At 39.6% G+C, this 15,958-nt stretch overlaps 2 protein-coding genes across 3 annotated transcripts in view; one reads left to right on the top strand and one right to left on the bottom strand.

Moving 5' to 3' along the window:
* Positions 1-3,409: 3,409 nt before the first annotated feature.
* Positions 3,410-13,416, bottom strand: LOC112835256 (myosin regulatory light polypeptide 9). 2 transcript variants are annotated; one of them, XM_025886820.2, is made up of 4 exons: positions 13,258-13,416; positions 7,448-7,646; positions 6,844-7,005; positions 3,410-3,903 (listed from the first exon to the last, which is right to left on the bottom strand). In XM_025886820.2, exons 2-4 carry the CDS (start codon positions 7,629-7,631, stop codon positions 3,731-3,733), a joined length of 519 nt encoding a protein of 172 aa, XP_025742605.1. In that variant the 5' UTR covers positions 7,632-7,646; positions 13,258-13,416; the 3' UTR covers positions 3,410-3,730. The 2 variants fall into 2 exon arrangements, with proteins under 2 accessions (XP_025742605.1, XP_073754564.1); XM_073898463.1 differs by lacking the exon at positions 13,258-13,416 and adding an exon at positions 8,721-8,853.
* Positions 13,417-15,593: 2,177 nt separating this feature from the next.
* Positions 15,594-15,958, top strand: part of MYOM1 (myomesin 1) — a 155,119-nt gene continuing 154,754 nt past the window's right edge. Inside the window, exon 1 of the mRNA XM_025886355.2 lies at positions 15,594-15,714. Coding sequence (XP_025742140.2) covers positions 15,672-15,714 — 43 coding nt within the window. The 5' untranslated portion in view covers positions 15,594-15,671. The remainder of the gene's footprint in view (positions 15,715-15,958) is intronic.

Raw genomic sequence — 15,958 nt, 5'->3', positions numbered from 1 at the left:
AAGAATGATTAAAAATAAAAATGGTGGCTATGCCAAAACATGAAAAGTTAAGATGTATTAAACTAAAAAACAAATTATATATTCATTACAACTATAAAATGTGGATAAGTAAGAGACGTTATGACGCTACTTGAGTAGGGAGATAGAATCTAAGGTAAAAGGATACAGGGACTTTGGACGTTCAAGAGCAAGCGGAACTGGGGAGAAGCAGGATTGGGAAAACGGCATTTCTTCTACATGGGATTAGTTCTGACAATGCCTTCAGGAACAGTAAAAAGCCAGGTTTCCAGGAAATCAAGAAATCGTACACTTAAGGAAGACCTAGCAAGACACAAGTCTACATATTGGATCTACCCAGGAAATCTAAAGTATTTGATCACCTAGTCAGTACCAGGAAATAGGCTTTTTAATGTACTCTCATTCAATCCTGTTTACAACCCTTTAATATAATAAAATTCCAGTTTGAGCTAATTTACTGTCAAACAACTATGGACCTTCCTCCTAACCTCAGCCTTTTAGTTCCAACTACCATTAAACTCCCATCACCTACCCTTCTCTCTTTTCAGAGGGAGAAGTATCCATTTTTATTTCTCTAAGGATCATCCTACATGTGATCTAGGTTCTGTCCCTTCCTATCTCCTGGATATGATTCATTTTGTGTCACTGATTGTTTCCTCTTGTCTTTTCCCCCCTCTGTCTACAAACAGGCTTGAATCTCTAAAGATGAGTCCTTTGATCTTGCCTTCCCTTCAAGTTTCTCTTCATTGCCAAGCTTCAGACCCTTTGCTGGTAAACTGAACAATCCCTTTTTGAATACCCGTGTACCAAACCATTTAGCTTCAGTGTTTCTAATTTTCACAACATACTTGGAGGTTTTCATCCCTGTTATATAGGTGATGAAACTGAAGAGTGACCTGCCCAAGGTTACAAAGCCAGCCAAATAATAGGTGGAATTCATTCCATCTAGTCTGGCCTCATACTGCTCTTAGTCACAAAAAGTACTGCTTTATATATTAATAGACTATGTTCCTATTATGAACCAATAGCATTACTTCCATTTTACAAATGAATAGGGGTCCAGGGAATTTAAATAATTTATTTAAGGTTATGAAGCCATGTAGCAAAAATGGGATTAAAATGCAGATTGGCTTGATTCCTAAACCTAGGCACTGTCCACCATTTCATGCTGCACTATGGATCCTGCATTCAAAACTCTACTTAGGGGCACCTGGGTGGCTCAGTCAGTTAAGCATTTGCCTTCAGCTCAGGTCATGATCTCAGGGTCCTGGGATTGAGCCCCGCGTTGGGCTCTCTGCTCAGCAGGAGCCTGTTTCTCCCTCTTCCTCTGCCCCTCCCCTGCTTGTGCTCTCCCTCTCAGATAAAGTCTTGAAAAAAACAAAAAACCTCTACCTAATAGATATAGCAAAGGTGACCAATGACTTGTCAAATCTAGTGGTCCCATTTAAACTTTACTGAGCTTTTCTGATTTAACACTATTGACTAACCTCCTCATTCTTAAAACTGTTCACTTGATTTCCACAATACTGTTTTTGCGGCTCTACCTCTTCGAGCCCTTTTATCATCTTCTGTCTGATCCTTCTTACAACTTTTCTACACGTCCCTAATCTAGGTGTTACACCTCTTGTCCTTTTTCTTTCATACTTTATAGGAAATGGTTGCCTTTCCTTTTCAGAATATGATTTTACTAGTCTCATGTAGTTTGGCTTTCCTCCCTTTTCCCCCCAGTAGCACTCATCAGTTTCTGCTCTTGAATCATAGTCTCCTTGATCAAGTAAAATTTGGACCCTGGAATCCAGTGATAATATAATCATAAGCAGGCGGATAAGGATGTTACCCTAGTAGGTAGGTTTCATGAGAACTTTTGAAATGTAGGACTTTCTTCATGGAGACTGGTTTTTCAGTCAAGTCCACTGTTGGGAGTCAGACGCTTTAATTTTTTTATTGGCAATTATCTTTGCTTAAGTAAAACCTAGTTACTATGTAAAGAATGCTATTACCATATTAGGAGACTTACTTCATTTGTGGAAGACCATGCACTATTCCTAATGGAAGCTGATTCTTTGAGCAGTTATTTGAAATGAAAATGGGAATACTGCAAGAGCTCATTTTAGTAGATGAGACCACATTGTTTCTGTAGTGGAAACAATGTAATTTGGCAATTTGTTAAAAACAGAAGTGACCATGTTTTCAGTTGAAATGGAAATTCAATTCAACAAACAAGATTTAGCATCATGGCCATGAGCCTAGGAAAAGTATTTTGCTTAACCCACTGAATGAAATTCAGAAACACATAAAAGGCAAATAGTTAAGGGAGGTGCTAAGATTCTAATCTTGAAGGAGGCAGAAGCAGTCTTGTTCCTAGTCTTTCTACTTCTGCTCTATAAAGCTGGCTGCACCAGATTAAAGGATCTAGCTCACTTATCCTGTTGAGTGCAAAGGTCTGCTGCCTTAAAGGCATTCAGTAATTGTTTATTGAATGAGGTAATGGCTTTGTCCAAGGACAGTCTTGTTAATAGTAGCATAAAACAAAGTTATTAGAGTAATTGTCAATTACTCATCTTTGTAGGCCAACTCTTTTCAGCTGACTTTTTCTCCCAACATTTCAAGGTCTTTTTAAAATTCATGAATATTTGGAAGTTAGATTTTTGAAGCCTAAAGCAAATGAAACTTCTGATTAACTCTGAAACAGTCCTGCATTTCTGCAAATAGCAGAAGTTATTTTTAGGACTGAAATAATGGTCTCAGTTTCCCAGGCATGTAGCTTCAGCTGTTTTGATTGTGGGCAGGTCAGGAATGTCCAAAATTCATACAAGGATTCATGGTGAAGCTCTGCATAAACAAACACGGTATTTCAAGAGGGACAGTTGTATTAAAAAGAAGCTACATACAATAAAAAATGCTGGATTGTATTTCCAACATTCTGAAATACAATACAAAAAAATATTTTTGGTAAGAAACATTCCATAGAACCTTTTGGGGCTAAAATAGTTTTAAAAATTAGGACAAATTAAAATTATACTCACTGGCCTGGTCTAATTTTAAATGACATGAAATAATGCACAAAAGTTTAGAACAGATAAGGAGGGATGCTGACAGGTATGTTAAACTTAAGGATTTAAAGCTACCAAAGTTAGCATGTCTATGCAAATTCTATAGAAAATTATTTTTAAAACTGAAAGACAAAGTGCAGGAAACCCAATTAAGGCAGTTAAAACTGATTTCTTTGGTGGGGGGAGGGATATATAGTAGAGATAGGATTGTTAGGGAAACTGGAAGGAGTAAGGGAGAGGTCTAACAACCATACCATTTTCCAGGATTTGTCTCGTCTACCTTTCCTTGGAAGATGCAACTAACAAAAGCCAATTTTGGGAAATAAGTTTTAAACAAGTAAGTTTTTATCATAAAGTTTAATTATGGTTCAGAAAAAACTGAGTGAATAACTTTCTCTGAAAAAATATACTGACTCTGTAGACTGCAGTTATTTTGGGAGGGGGCTGGTAAGTTAAATTGCCCTATTTTCTATTCTGAAAATGATAAAAAGTCCCATTTCCAGTCTGATTATAGAGATGCATGTGCCTAAAATGGCTGAGAATAAATACAAGAAAGGCAAAAGCTGCAAAGCTAAGGGCATGCAACAGACTCTAAGAGAAAGTCTCAGAAATACCCAAAGTGGCAACAAGGAACGTTTGGCTGGAATTTGAAGTTCTTTTCAGTCATCTTTGTCTTTTGCTCCATGTTTAAGGATGCGTGTGAACTCAATATAATTGAAATTTCCCTTTTTGTCGATAGGCGCTTCTCTGTACAGCTCATCTACTTCCTCGTCTGTAAACCGATCTCCCATGGTTGTCAGCAGCTCTCTCAGGTAATCTTCCTGGATGGTGCCTAAAGAATAAAGAACTGGGGATCAGAATACATACTACTCTGAGGAGTAATTACAGGGAACATCTGCACTTGACCAAGCATGCAAATATAGGAAATATGGGCTCTTCACATGTTTAAGCCAGCCTCAGCAGACAGCTGCCTAGCTCTATCATCCTGCTCTGCTCTATCAACTTCTGTCCACAAGTCTTCATAATAGGGCCTAAACTACACCTAAACAACAATAAAGTATGATTAAGGAAACTAAGCCTCACGGTTCCTTAAAGTAGCATGAATGGTTACACTAAGTCTTTTTTTTTTTTTTTTTTTAAGTGAGCTCTATGGCCAGTGTGGGGTACTCCTGGTCACACTTCTATAAGCAAGTAACACTAAAATACCACATCATAAACATGCTTCAGTGGAAAGAATACTGGAGTCTTGAGGTCGTTTTTTGTTTTCAAGATTTTATTTTTAAGTAATCTCTACACCCAATGTGGGGCTCAAACTCACATCCTGAGATCAAGAGTCACATGCTCTACCAACTGAGCCAGCCAGGTGCACTGAGGTCCTGTTTTAACAAGTATGTTACTTCAGGCATTTCATTTTATCTCTGACCTTGGGTTGTTTGTTTTTTATAGGTACAATGAGATTTTTAATGTTTCTTTTTTACAAATCTAATTTAAATTTTATAACAAATACAGCTAGGCCCTGAGTGTGCAAAAACATGAGTATATATTTGAGCATTACCTATGTGGCAGACACTGGGCTAGGAATTGGGGATGTGGAATGGTGAGTCAAAAGGTGTGCTTTTTACTCTGGATCTGTGATATCAGGGTTCTGATAGAGAGCTTTTAAAAAAAAAAAACCCAGATGCCACCCTTGATTTATTATCTGGCATTGATTTTTTTTTTAAGATTTTATTTTTAAGTAATCTCTACACCCAACATGGGGCTCAAACTCATGACCCTGAGATCAAGAGTTGCACACTTTTCCAGCCAGGCGCCCCATGGCATTGGTATTTTTAAAAGGCTCCCCAAGTAATTCACATCATGATTGAGAACCACTAATGTACTAACACAAAGTTGATAACTGACCAAGCACAGAGATGTTTGAAATTCATAAAGTAAAAGAAAAATCTGACAATATTCTTGTATGTGAAATTAAGCTAAAACATTGACAATATATTTCCTGTAAAGTGAGTTTAAAGTGGAAGGTCAGTTCACAAAAGAAACTCTAGACTTACGGGGTTTTTCCTAATTCCATTCTACATTTTAAAATGTTTCTCAAATGTTAGACTTCTAGCTTATAGAAATCAATTCTCATCTCCAACCAAGTAATTCAATTATCACATAAACCTATCATCGAGTATGTGCGAGGAGCTGTGGTAGGTGCTAAAAGGAGTTACAAAGATGGGAACATAATGCTGTTGAAGACACAGAGCCATTGCTGATTGGGAATAAGTACACAACTGAATAGAAGGTCAGGAAGAGTATGTGCCAGGAGAGAGATAATAAAATACTTTAGATGTGGAGAGAGAGGAGAGGCTTCGAGTATTCCTGGGATGAGGAGAAAACAGTATAAAAACACAGGTAAGGCTCTATAAAGAATGTGATCATTGAGATGAGTCTGAAGAATGGATAAGACATTTTACTGGCTTTATTCCCTTCCATTAAAAAAAGTAACAACTGCTCAGAGTCAAAAGCTCAATCAATACAGAAGTGCCTTTAGGAGGGAAAAAAGTTTCCTCTGCCTTTCCCTCCCCACACCCCATCCCTTCCAGGTATAACTTCTAAAGAATTTCAGTTTTAAGAGGGAAGGGAAGGTGATATGATGAGGAAGGCACAGAAGCAGCAATGGTGGAGGTAATTTTAGGACAACAATGCATAGAAGAGCTTGGAAGGAGGTTAGGAAGATGATACAAGAGTCAAGGATGGTATACCTGAGTAGGCCTAATGAGGCCATATTGTGTATGGAGACTGCTTCTAACAACAGACTGTACTTGACGTTAGGGGCGCCTGGGTGACTCAGTTGGTTAAGCATCTGACTCTTGATTTTGGCTGAAGTCATGATCTTGGGGTCATGGGATCGGGCCCCACATCCAGCTCTGCACTAGGCATGGAGCCTGTTTGAGATTTTCTCTCTCCCTCTGCCCTCCCCACCGCCCCTCTCTTTCCCTCTCCCTCTCTAAAATAAAATAAAATAGTTCAAGTAATATGTAACTAAAGGGTGTACCTTCCTTCTCAAAAACCTTGCCATGTGAGTTACTCCCTTATGTGTCCCTTATAGGCACTTCTGCCAAAGGATCAAGCATTTACGTAGTTAACTTTGGGGTTTTTTGAGAATTAACTCTACGCCAGCAGTATGATTAAGCACTTTATATAAAGTATCTCACTTCCTCATTTAATCCTCACAAAAACCCTATGAGGTAGGTAATATTATTGACCATTTTATAGGTACAAAAACAGAGGCTTAGAGAAGTTACTTGCCCAAAATCAGACAGCTATCATATAGAACAAGCATATGAAACCAAGGAGCCTGATTCTAGAGCAAAAGGCTAGATACCAGATTTAAACAATCTGAAGGCTGAGAGGTACTTGATAAACAAATACAGGACTGTACTGGGATCATGGCCTATAGCAATTCATACTTTTTCCAAGATTGCTCTGGTAAAAGTTATTCATTCAACACAATTACTGAGAGCCTAACCCTTGTGGAGTTATTCTAGTAAAAGGGCAACCTAAGTTTCCTAGAGAAGTTCCAAATACACCTATTAAATTGTTAATTAAATATTTAAGGGTAAAGGCAGTAAAATGAGTGATTAACATGCCACAGGAAAAGCCTGTCCCACAAACAGGTATGGTATAAACCCGAGGGTATTATGTTATCATATTTCAAGTTATATGTTTTAGTTACCACAACAAAAAAATTAAATCACTTGGTAATTAAAGGTGACCTCAGACTTACCAGTTGCTTCTTCATCAAAGCAAGCAAAAGCATTTCTGATGACATCTTCCGGATCTGTGCCATTTAACTTTTCACCAAACATAGTGAGAAACATGGTAAAATTTATGGGCCCGGGAGCCTCATTCATCATGGCATCCAGATACTCATCAGTTGGATTTTTCCCTAAATGAAAAGGAGGGTCATAATTTTAATTACATCACAAAATGCACCAAGTATTATCATAGTGAACATCTTGACAAGAGAGATTGATTTGTACAGCTTGCTGTTTATATTCACACACAAATAGTAAAACTATTTGGGAAAAAGCTTCTCAATAAGTTAAGGCCTGTATTAAAGAGTCTAGAGATGGTATGCTATTCCTTTGGGATGTTAGGAGGAATAGTGCTGGTGCTCTCATAATATCAGTGTTTCCAACACATACATGTAATATGCTGGTGCCCAGCTCAATCCTGAGATCTGGCCAGAAATTTGCAAGTGGTCCAAGGACCACACTTTGGGGAACATTGCTCCAGACTTTAAATCTTGGGAAACTAACATCATTAGATTGGCTCCACAGGCATTATAGAAATTCTATTTAGTTTTTAATATTAAAACTGATCATTACCTAGGGAGGCAAGCATATCATGCAAATCTTCCTTGTCAATGAAACCATCTCTGTTCTGATCAATCATGTTGAAGGCTTCTTTGAACTCCTGAATCTGTGACTGGTCAAACATGGCGAACACGTTGGATGTTGCGCGCTGGGGGCGCTTCTTGGTAGTCTTGGTCTTTGCCCTTTTGCTCGACATGGTGGCGTTTAAATCCTAATTAGGAAGGGAAATACAAAAAAAAAAAAAAAAAGATTAACAAAAAGTAAACTGAATAAAACTTCCTGACATGTCTGAGCTAGTTAGAGATGTACCTAAAAACTACTCAGCAGAGTAGTATCACTTGGCAAAAATATCTCGCTCAACTAATCAATATGATTTCTTACAGAACCAACTACAAAGAGAAAAACCAGACTCATGTTTCAATTCACTCATCCTTAGTAGTCGTGACATCTAATCAACAGTCTGTCACTAACTTCAAATTCCAGACTAAAACCAACATAAATTCAAAGCTCAGAGCCCATTGACAAGATTGTATGTTCCCCAAGCAGCTAGATAGCCAGATAAGGTAGTGATAACCAAATCTACTGGTTTAATAACAATATAAAAAACAAGAAACAAACAAAAAATATAGGTACCCTGGAGAAACAGTACTGGTTCTATACTTCAGTGCTATGGCAGTACTGGGGAATACTAATTCATCTTCAACAAGTCTATTCTAAAGCCCTAGCCTAAACTGGCTGTCCCATTCTAAGGTGAACAGAAAGTAGGAAGGAAGACTGATGGAATAGGTCTTCATCTCCTTATCTCCACTGTCAAATAGCATTCTTCTACTTGCAACTAACAATTTTTATTGCACCCTCACTTCTGGAATCAAAGTAGTTTAAAAAATGTATTTGTTGAAAAGCTAACTGAAAAAGTATAAAAAACTATGAATTCACCTACAATTTATTTCCACTCTATCCAAACCAATTTCTTGCACAGAGCCAAGCTAAATCACTTGAGGTCACTAAGTTCTCTAGACAAAAATCAGCACAACAGTTTTTAAAGCTATGTACTTAAAAAAAAAAAAAAAAAGTTTTAGAAAACATTTTAAGAGCTATGGAAATAAACTTTGTTCTCTAATCTAGATTTATCCCTGTAAAATTTAAGTTAAAAATTTAAAAAAAAATGCCTAATGATACCTAAAATGAAAAGGCAATTTTTTCAACACTCAAGCTTTAAAAGATGATAAAAATTTGTTTGGAGTTAAAAGCCACATAGTCATCCGATAACAAAATTTTACCGTACCATCCTTCAGAGCTCGGGTGGCGATGGTAGTCTGCAAAACCTCTAACCAGCAAGACTAGGCCACTGTATTGAGTTATATTCTTCCAAACAGGCCTAAAATAGGCACTCCTGATTTCACTCTCTGACCAGGATAACAATTTTAAAGCTTACGTTCTGAAAACAACATTTAACTATGATGTAGCAAAACACTATGCCCTTGCTCTAAAAATAAATCTGTGGACTGCAAAGAATGAAGTACTACCTAGATCTCAGCACTGCAAAGTGACCTTAGAATACAATGCTTCCTATGAGCTTAAAGTTATTTCTTACATTCTTCCCTTGATTATACCACATCACCCAGACTAAATTGAATTATAGAAATAATTAGAAAAGCTCTGCTTCAGATTTTTTTTTTTAAAGCTAAATCTGTTCTCAGATTTCAGTAGGAAATTCCACAAATAAGAGTCACAAATTCCAGGCCATCCAATATAGCACTCAGTGATACACTGGAATGTGTTGTTGGTAAGATATACCCTACACAACCCAGAAGTTATGATATACACTCCTCCCTAATTTTCAAGTTTCCTTTAATCACAATTTGGGAGGCTGCCTGTCATAATTAATCCGCACCATTCTTGAATGCATATTTTCATTCTGCAACACCTTTTGGGGGCAGTAAATACCATTATTATCAAAACTACATAGGGCTGTAATTTTTCCCTCTATTCTAAATGTACTTTTAAAAACTACAAAGAGTCACAGTGTATATTATTCCTCCATTTCTTAACTGTACTCCAGGACTTGGGGTGAGTGGCAGAGACCCAATGAGGGGTACAGAATTACCAGTCTACCTCTCTTTAATATTTTAGGCATGCCATATCTTTGCAAACCAAAGCATGTCTTTAAAAATAGTCTGTTTTGTTTGACAACACTGTCTTCCCCTCATGAGGCAGTAATGTCAGTTATTTTAAGAACAAAGAAACTGATGAGAATTATAGGTCAAATGGTTGGCACATTTTTTAATCTATAAAACCTCATAATATTAAATTTGGTGGGAAGGGCGCCTGCGTGGCTCAGATGGTTGAGTGTCTGCCTTCGGCTCAGGTCATGGTCTCGGGGTCTTAGGATCGGGCCCCTTATCGGGCTTTTGGCTTGGTGGGGGGCCTGCTTCTCCCTCTCCCTCTGCCTCTCCCCCTGCTCATGCTCTCTCTCTCTCTATCTCTGAGTCTCAAATGAATAAAAAAAAAATCTTTAAAAAAAAATTTGGTGCGAGTCCTCTAGGTACCTTTTTAAAATGCTTAGTTTGTGCTATAAAGTTATATGTATTTGAATTTTAAAGTATTTCCCATTAGTCTTTCTTTTAATCATGCATTATTTAAATCTCTATTCATTGTAAAATAGTTTGTAAAAGTTATAAAGGTTTTTTTTTGGTCAGCACAGACAATGTCTCAGAAAGAATTTTCCTTTAGCTCAAGCAATACTTAATCATCAGTCTTTAATATGATCGTTTAATTACACCAACGTACATCAAATGTCACTAGTGTTAAGCACTATTTAAGAATTAAGAAATGTAAGGCAAATGGCCTATCTTCAAGAAGCTTGAAGTTGGGGAAGCAACTATAAATAAATGAAATGATTGGTTAATCTTATGAAATGAGTCATAGTTTTCATTCCTGAAAGTAAGACTCTCAAGTTAAAACAATGTGTGATAATAATGAAAAATAAAGGTGGTACATGATCTATCAAATACTGTGAGTTGAGAAAGATCTTTTTTCTAAAAGATTGAGGAGGTGGGGAAAGACCTTGAAAAACCCTGCAAGACATCCTTAGAATTAAGAGATTCAGATATTAATTTTAATTCTAACAAATTAAGGTAGTTAATTCTACCAAAACTGGTAGTATAATGTTAGGCAAGTTACTACCTGGGCCTTTACTTTTTCAAGGAGGTTGTGTTCTTCTTGTCTATGAGTTTATCTCCCAGCAGAAACTGGGAGCCTTCCAGCAATAGACAGTTCAGCTTCACAGAAAGTTGTTCTAAAATAAGCAAAGTGTGGGGTTTTTTCCCCTACCAAACTAAAAGTATGGGTGAAGGGGCGCCTGGGTGGCTCAGTCAGTTAAGCACCTGCCTTTGGCTCAAGTCATGATCCCAGGGTCCTGGGATTGAGTTCTGCATCAGGCTCCCTGCTCAGTGGAGAGCCTGCTTCTCCCTCTCCCTCTCCCTCTGCGCCTCCCCGCCCCCATACCTCTCATGTGAGTGCATGAGCACTCTCTCTCTCGCTCACTTGCTCTATCTCAAATAAACAAATACAATCTTTAAAAAATAAAAATAAAAAAAAAGTATGGGTGGAATAAACACTGATGTAGAGGGAACCAAATCAGGGACAGTGCTATGATCCCAAAGAGCAGATCACTTATGATATTGTCACTGTCCTCCTTTCTATGTGATTCTAATTTGTTATCCACTTTTACTTTCCCCAAACAAGTGAGACGTGTTAACTCTCTTCATGTAACAAACCTTAGGCAAATGCACAACTCCCATAGAAGTTTAGAAAGTTAGGGTAAAAAACATTGAAAATATTTCATACATCAATGTAAGTATTCTTTATATAGAATGGGAAGATGTAGGCATCTGAGCTTTTTAAGTTATGAGTATTCTTACTCATTCTAAGTTATAGCCTGGAGTCTATTTTTGAGGCACTTAATGATAGATCTCTGGCGTGAAGGCATATTTGTTGTATGAAACTAAAGCACTTGCAGTGCAGGCGTCTGTGAAATATGAAAGGATTTCAGATGCACAAGAAAGTGAATGAAATGGAGCCAGTGGTGGTCAAGAAGATTCAGTTTACAGATCTAAAGGAGTATAACCTTGTTTTCAATCAGGAGAGGTTAAGTGTTGGTAGCAATGAATTTATGTGTGTGTGTGTTTTAGCTTGATCAAATAGGAAGAGACTCAGTTCAAGGTTAGGACAAAAGGAAGGATACAAATCATGTAAGGAAGATGTTACACTAGATTAAATGGTAGAAGAAAAGTAAAGATCCTCAAAGAGGCTTTTCCCACACATCAAGGGCAACGGGAAGATTTTTCAGCCTCTATCTAGATAATACTATGGTTTCATTTATAAAATGGGATTAATCCATACTAATATTGATTACTCTAATTAGAATCCTAGAATGTAACATTTGTAAAGTGGTAATAAATGTAAAATAATCTAGAGATTTTTTTCTACAGAACTGACACTAAAACTGATAGTATTCTAGGAAAATATGATACATTCTTTAAGGAAAAACGCCCATCTTAGAAAACACTTCCTAGTGGGTGCCTGGGTGGCTCAGTCAATTAAGTGCCTGACTCTTGATTTCAGCTCACGTGGTAATCTCAGGGTCTTGAGTTCAAGCCCCAGGATGGGTTCCACACTGGGCCTGGAGCCTACTTAAGAAAAAAAGAAAGAAAGAAAACACTTCCTAGTGTGATAGGATGTAGTATCCAGACCAAATCTCCTGTTTCATTTAGTCAGTGTACTTTATCCTCAAGCTAAGCATATGTGATTTTTTGGAGCCAACCTCAGTTTTTAAAAATACATTTTCAGATTGGTGCTTCTTCCAAATGAACCAAGTTTTCATTTCCTATGCAAACTTCGGGCTGAAGGTAGGATTAGATCTCAGACTGCCACACCCAAAGTTCTTAGCGCTTGACAAAAGCAGTTAATTAGCTGTCAGGGTTCACTTGCAGTAAAGCCTCACTCTTGAAAATGCGAAGCTTTTCTGGTTAAGTTTCATCAAAAGCCTTCCAGAACATAAAACAAATAGTAGTAATTTTAAGAAATACTCACTTGATCTTCAGATATAAAACATTTTGCATTTAAGTTAAAATCTCAACCCTTATTTCTGTGCCAAAGCTCTGTTAAGAATTCTTTTATATACCTACTCAACTACTTTAAAAGGAAATATTTTGGCAAACTGATATAACCCAAAGTCTCCACCCAAAAGGAACTTGGTGTTGCATTTTGGCGTTTTCTCAAGCTGCAAACTACACCCTTAACCCCTTGGTAAAATATCAATTAAAAAAAGTTCTAATTATAGAAATGGATGCTGAGCTGAGGAAATTGCTAATTTGAGTGGTTATTCCTACTAAACGTAGCCACACAGCTGCAACAACAGCTGCAGCATGGGGGACACTTGGGCTTCGGATTTTGCGCAAACTCTTGAATCCGGCAAGTTTACGTTAGAAACTAAACTTAGTGCAGGAGTCAGCGCCGCGGGGTTCGGGTTTCACAGGCCAGCCTGTCGCCGAAGATCGCGGCGCCAGAGAGCGAAGTCACACTTGCCGAGCTCCAAGTTTGGGTAAAGGGACAAAGTTCGCGCCTCGGGACTTCCGGGCGTGGCCTTCGATCCCGCAGCTGGCCGTTGGGCTCGAAACCCGGGAACCCGCTAGAACACCGGCCCAGGTGCGCTCCCGGCGCCGGCGGCCCGCCGCGGAGCGCCGCTGCCCACCCAGCCGCCCTGCGGAGATGGGCCCCCGGGGATGGGCCTCACGCGCCGGATCGCGAGCAGCACTCACCCTGCACAGCCGCGAGAATCCGAGCACTTCGGTAACCCCCTCGCTGCCCTAGCTGCTGCTATCAACACCCTTCTACTCCCAGAGCCCCCTAAAAGCCAATACTTCCGGCCTCCGCTTAGTAAACCGGAAGTGAGCCTAGTCACCATTATCGGCCGACCTAGTGGGCCTGACTTAATAGAAAGGCGACGGGTGGGGGGAGTTGCCAGTGTGCTAGAAGGGTGCAGTTTTGAACGAGTGCACGGGAAGGAGTATAAAGCGGGCGACTCAGAACATAGAAGATTGTGTAATGGTTCGTTCGTGTAATGGTTCGACTGAGTTTCCGTCTTTTTATACCTTCTCTTTCATGTAAGCTTTTCTTCCCCCCTTTCCTTTTGGCAAATGGGTGAGCCTATCCTGTAGGTCGGCCCCCCTCACATTCCAGGGCACGGCCAGGGGCGGGGCCGGTTAGCCCAAGTCCTTGTAGGGACATCGCAGAGAGGGCTGCGCGGCCCACGTGACCTGCCCCCGCGCGGTCCCCGAGCGCCAGGCCCGGGCCGCCGGGCGGTCGCGCGCCTGCCCGCGGGACGCACGCCGTGTCTGGGTCTCTGCCTGTGAGGCTTTTGGGTAGGAGGTTTTATCTGGGCGTACTGTGCTGTTTTGAAGAGCCCCACCCCTTCTACATTGGAGCAAACCTTCGGAAGTCCCCAGAGCCCTCAGCTAAGCGGCCACTGTCTTTTTGGCCCAGACGGATTTCATGAGGTCACGAATGATAAAGACTTACTCCCTCTTCAAAAACGTTTCTGGTATTTTTCCCACCAGAGCCCCGCTTAACAAGGAAAGACTGGGTCTGACCAGGAAGAAGACAGGCGACCAGCAAGAACTAACGAAATCTTGCCCCTCTCTCTCACTATGATGCAGACTTGTGGCTTGGTGAAAATAGTAATAAAAAGTTGGGGCTATTTTTTTCTCAGCTCTCCTTTCCTTGGACAGCTTCTAACAATTCATCTTGTTAAAGGAAAGCCCTCCCCAGTTCTGTCCTTTAACGTCCAAAACCTGGTGAGGAAGACTATGGTGCTGGTCACCTCAGCTCTAGTGAGCTCAACTACGAAAGGAGTGAATTGGATCCGGTAACGCTCAGATCATCCCAGTACTAATAAGGCTCAGTGCCTAGTTTGGCTCAGGTGGCAAGAACAGTTCTGGCGTTTGGGGTGGCCCTGTGGTCCTTTCCTCTCACTTGAATCACCCTGCTGAAAAGGAAGGTAAAAGCTGCTGAGTAATACATTCTAAATATTAATAAACTATAGTTTCGAGGAGCCCAGGAGCATTTTATTTGTTAACCAATAGCATATTCCAAAGTTAACATTGAGGTGAAATCACTGAAAAATAAATAACTGCCCTAATTCTATAGTGTGAGTGACACAAAGATGATTAGTTTCCTCAACTGCCTTGATAATAAGAATCACTTGGGGTGCTGGTTAAAAATACAAAATACTGGTGCCTTATCTCCAACCTAATGATTCAGAATCTTCTAGAGCAAGTCCTATGAAGCCATGCATTTAACTGGGGTCCTAAGTTAATCTTATCACGGGGGGGACGCAGAACTAGACAGCTTAGGGCCTAAGACTTACACAATGACAGGGCCAACTCCAGATGGCTTAGTGGTGGGGGACTGCAGTTTGGTTTTGGAGTTTGACTTGGGCAGCAGTGTGAGCACCCTGCAGTGTTCTCACACCTCCACCAAGTTGTGGCCTGCCACCACTGAGCTGGAGCCTTGCAACTACTACTGTCCTTTTCTTTAATCCACAATGAAATGGGTAGTTTAGTCTTATCAGCTCAAAAGGAAGCAGCAGCATTCTTTTGCTTCTATACTGTCAGATAATTGCCTTCTTTGTCTTCTTTCTTTCCACTCAATCAGTCAACAAGTATTACACAGCAAATTCATTTCCAAGCAGTGTGGTGGGTATTGTGGTTTATGCTATTTGTACTAGCACATAGTTGCTACCTCTGGGATCGAGGGAGAGGGAGTAGAAAGGGTTGCAAAGGCACAGGGAGTATCAGGGAACAGTTGTAAAACAGATCATTGCAGTACAATTAGGTAAGGCCTTTAGAAGGAACACAGAGAAGGAGATAAACCCCTCTGGGGATTTGTGGAAGGTGGCCCCTAGAGGACTATTAAAGAGCTGACTCTAAAAGTCAATGAGGAAGGGCACCTGGCTGGCTCAGTCTCCAGAGCATGTGACTCTTGGTCTGGGGTTATGAGTTCCAGCCCCACATTGGGCATAGAGCTTACTTAAAAAAAAAATAATAATAATAAATAAAAGAATTAAAAATTAAAAAGTTAAAAAAAATTTTCAGTGGGAAAGGAGAAGAAAGATTCCAAGCAAATGAAGGAGCATGGCTGATTGAAGGTGATCAGAGGAACTGGCTGATTGAAGATGAACAGGAATTATGTGGTCAGTGATGAACAGGAACTGTGTGGTCAGTGTTCATTCATTCATTTATTTATTACATAAGTAACTCTGGGTATACAAAGGTTAGCAAGCCAGTGTGGAAAATAAAAATCTTGATAAAATGTTTTTCAAATTTCCATCTAATGTATTGATATCTAGTTTTAATTATTGGACCCACTGCCAAAGACCTATGACTCCATGATGTCTCTGTCCTTCTGAGCCACATAGGAGGTCTTTGCCCTTAGGTAACAATTGCCTTTTTACCTTGTAAC

Source organism: Callorhinus ursinus, unplaced genomic scaffold, assembly GCF_003265705.2.
Source record: "Callorhinus ursinus isolate GAN/ISIS: 27379988/994484 unplaced genomic scaffold, GSC_fseal_2.0 scaffold11, whole genome shotgun sequence".
Lineage (NCBI taxonomy): Eukaryota > Metazoa > Chordata > Mammalia > Carnivora > Otariidae > Callorhinus > Callorhinus ursinus.
This window is presented reverse-complemented; position numbering and strand designations above follow the sequence as displayed.

What these genes read in the sequence shown, in the direction of transcription:
- LOC112835256 (XM_073898463.1), bottom strand. An exon ending in TGATATGCTTGCCTCCCTAG is followed by an intron (nt 7,006 to 7,447) that starts GTAATGATCAGT and finishes CTTTTCATTTAG; the next exon opens with GGAAAAATCCAACTGATGAG. An exon ending in CTTTGATGAAGAAGCAACTG is followed by an intron (nt 3,904 to 6,843) that starts GTAAGTCTGAGG and finishes TTTATTCTTTAG; the next exon opens with GCACCATCCAGGAAGATTAC.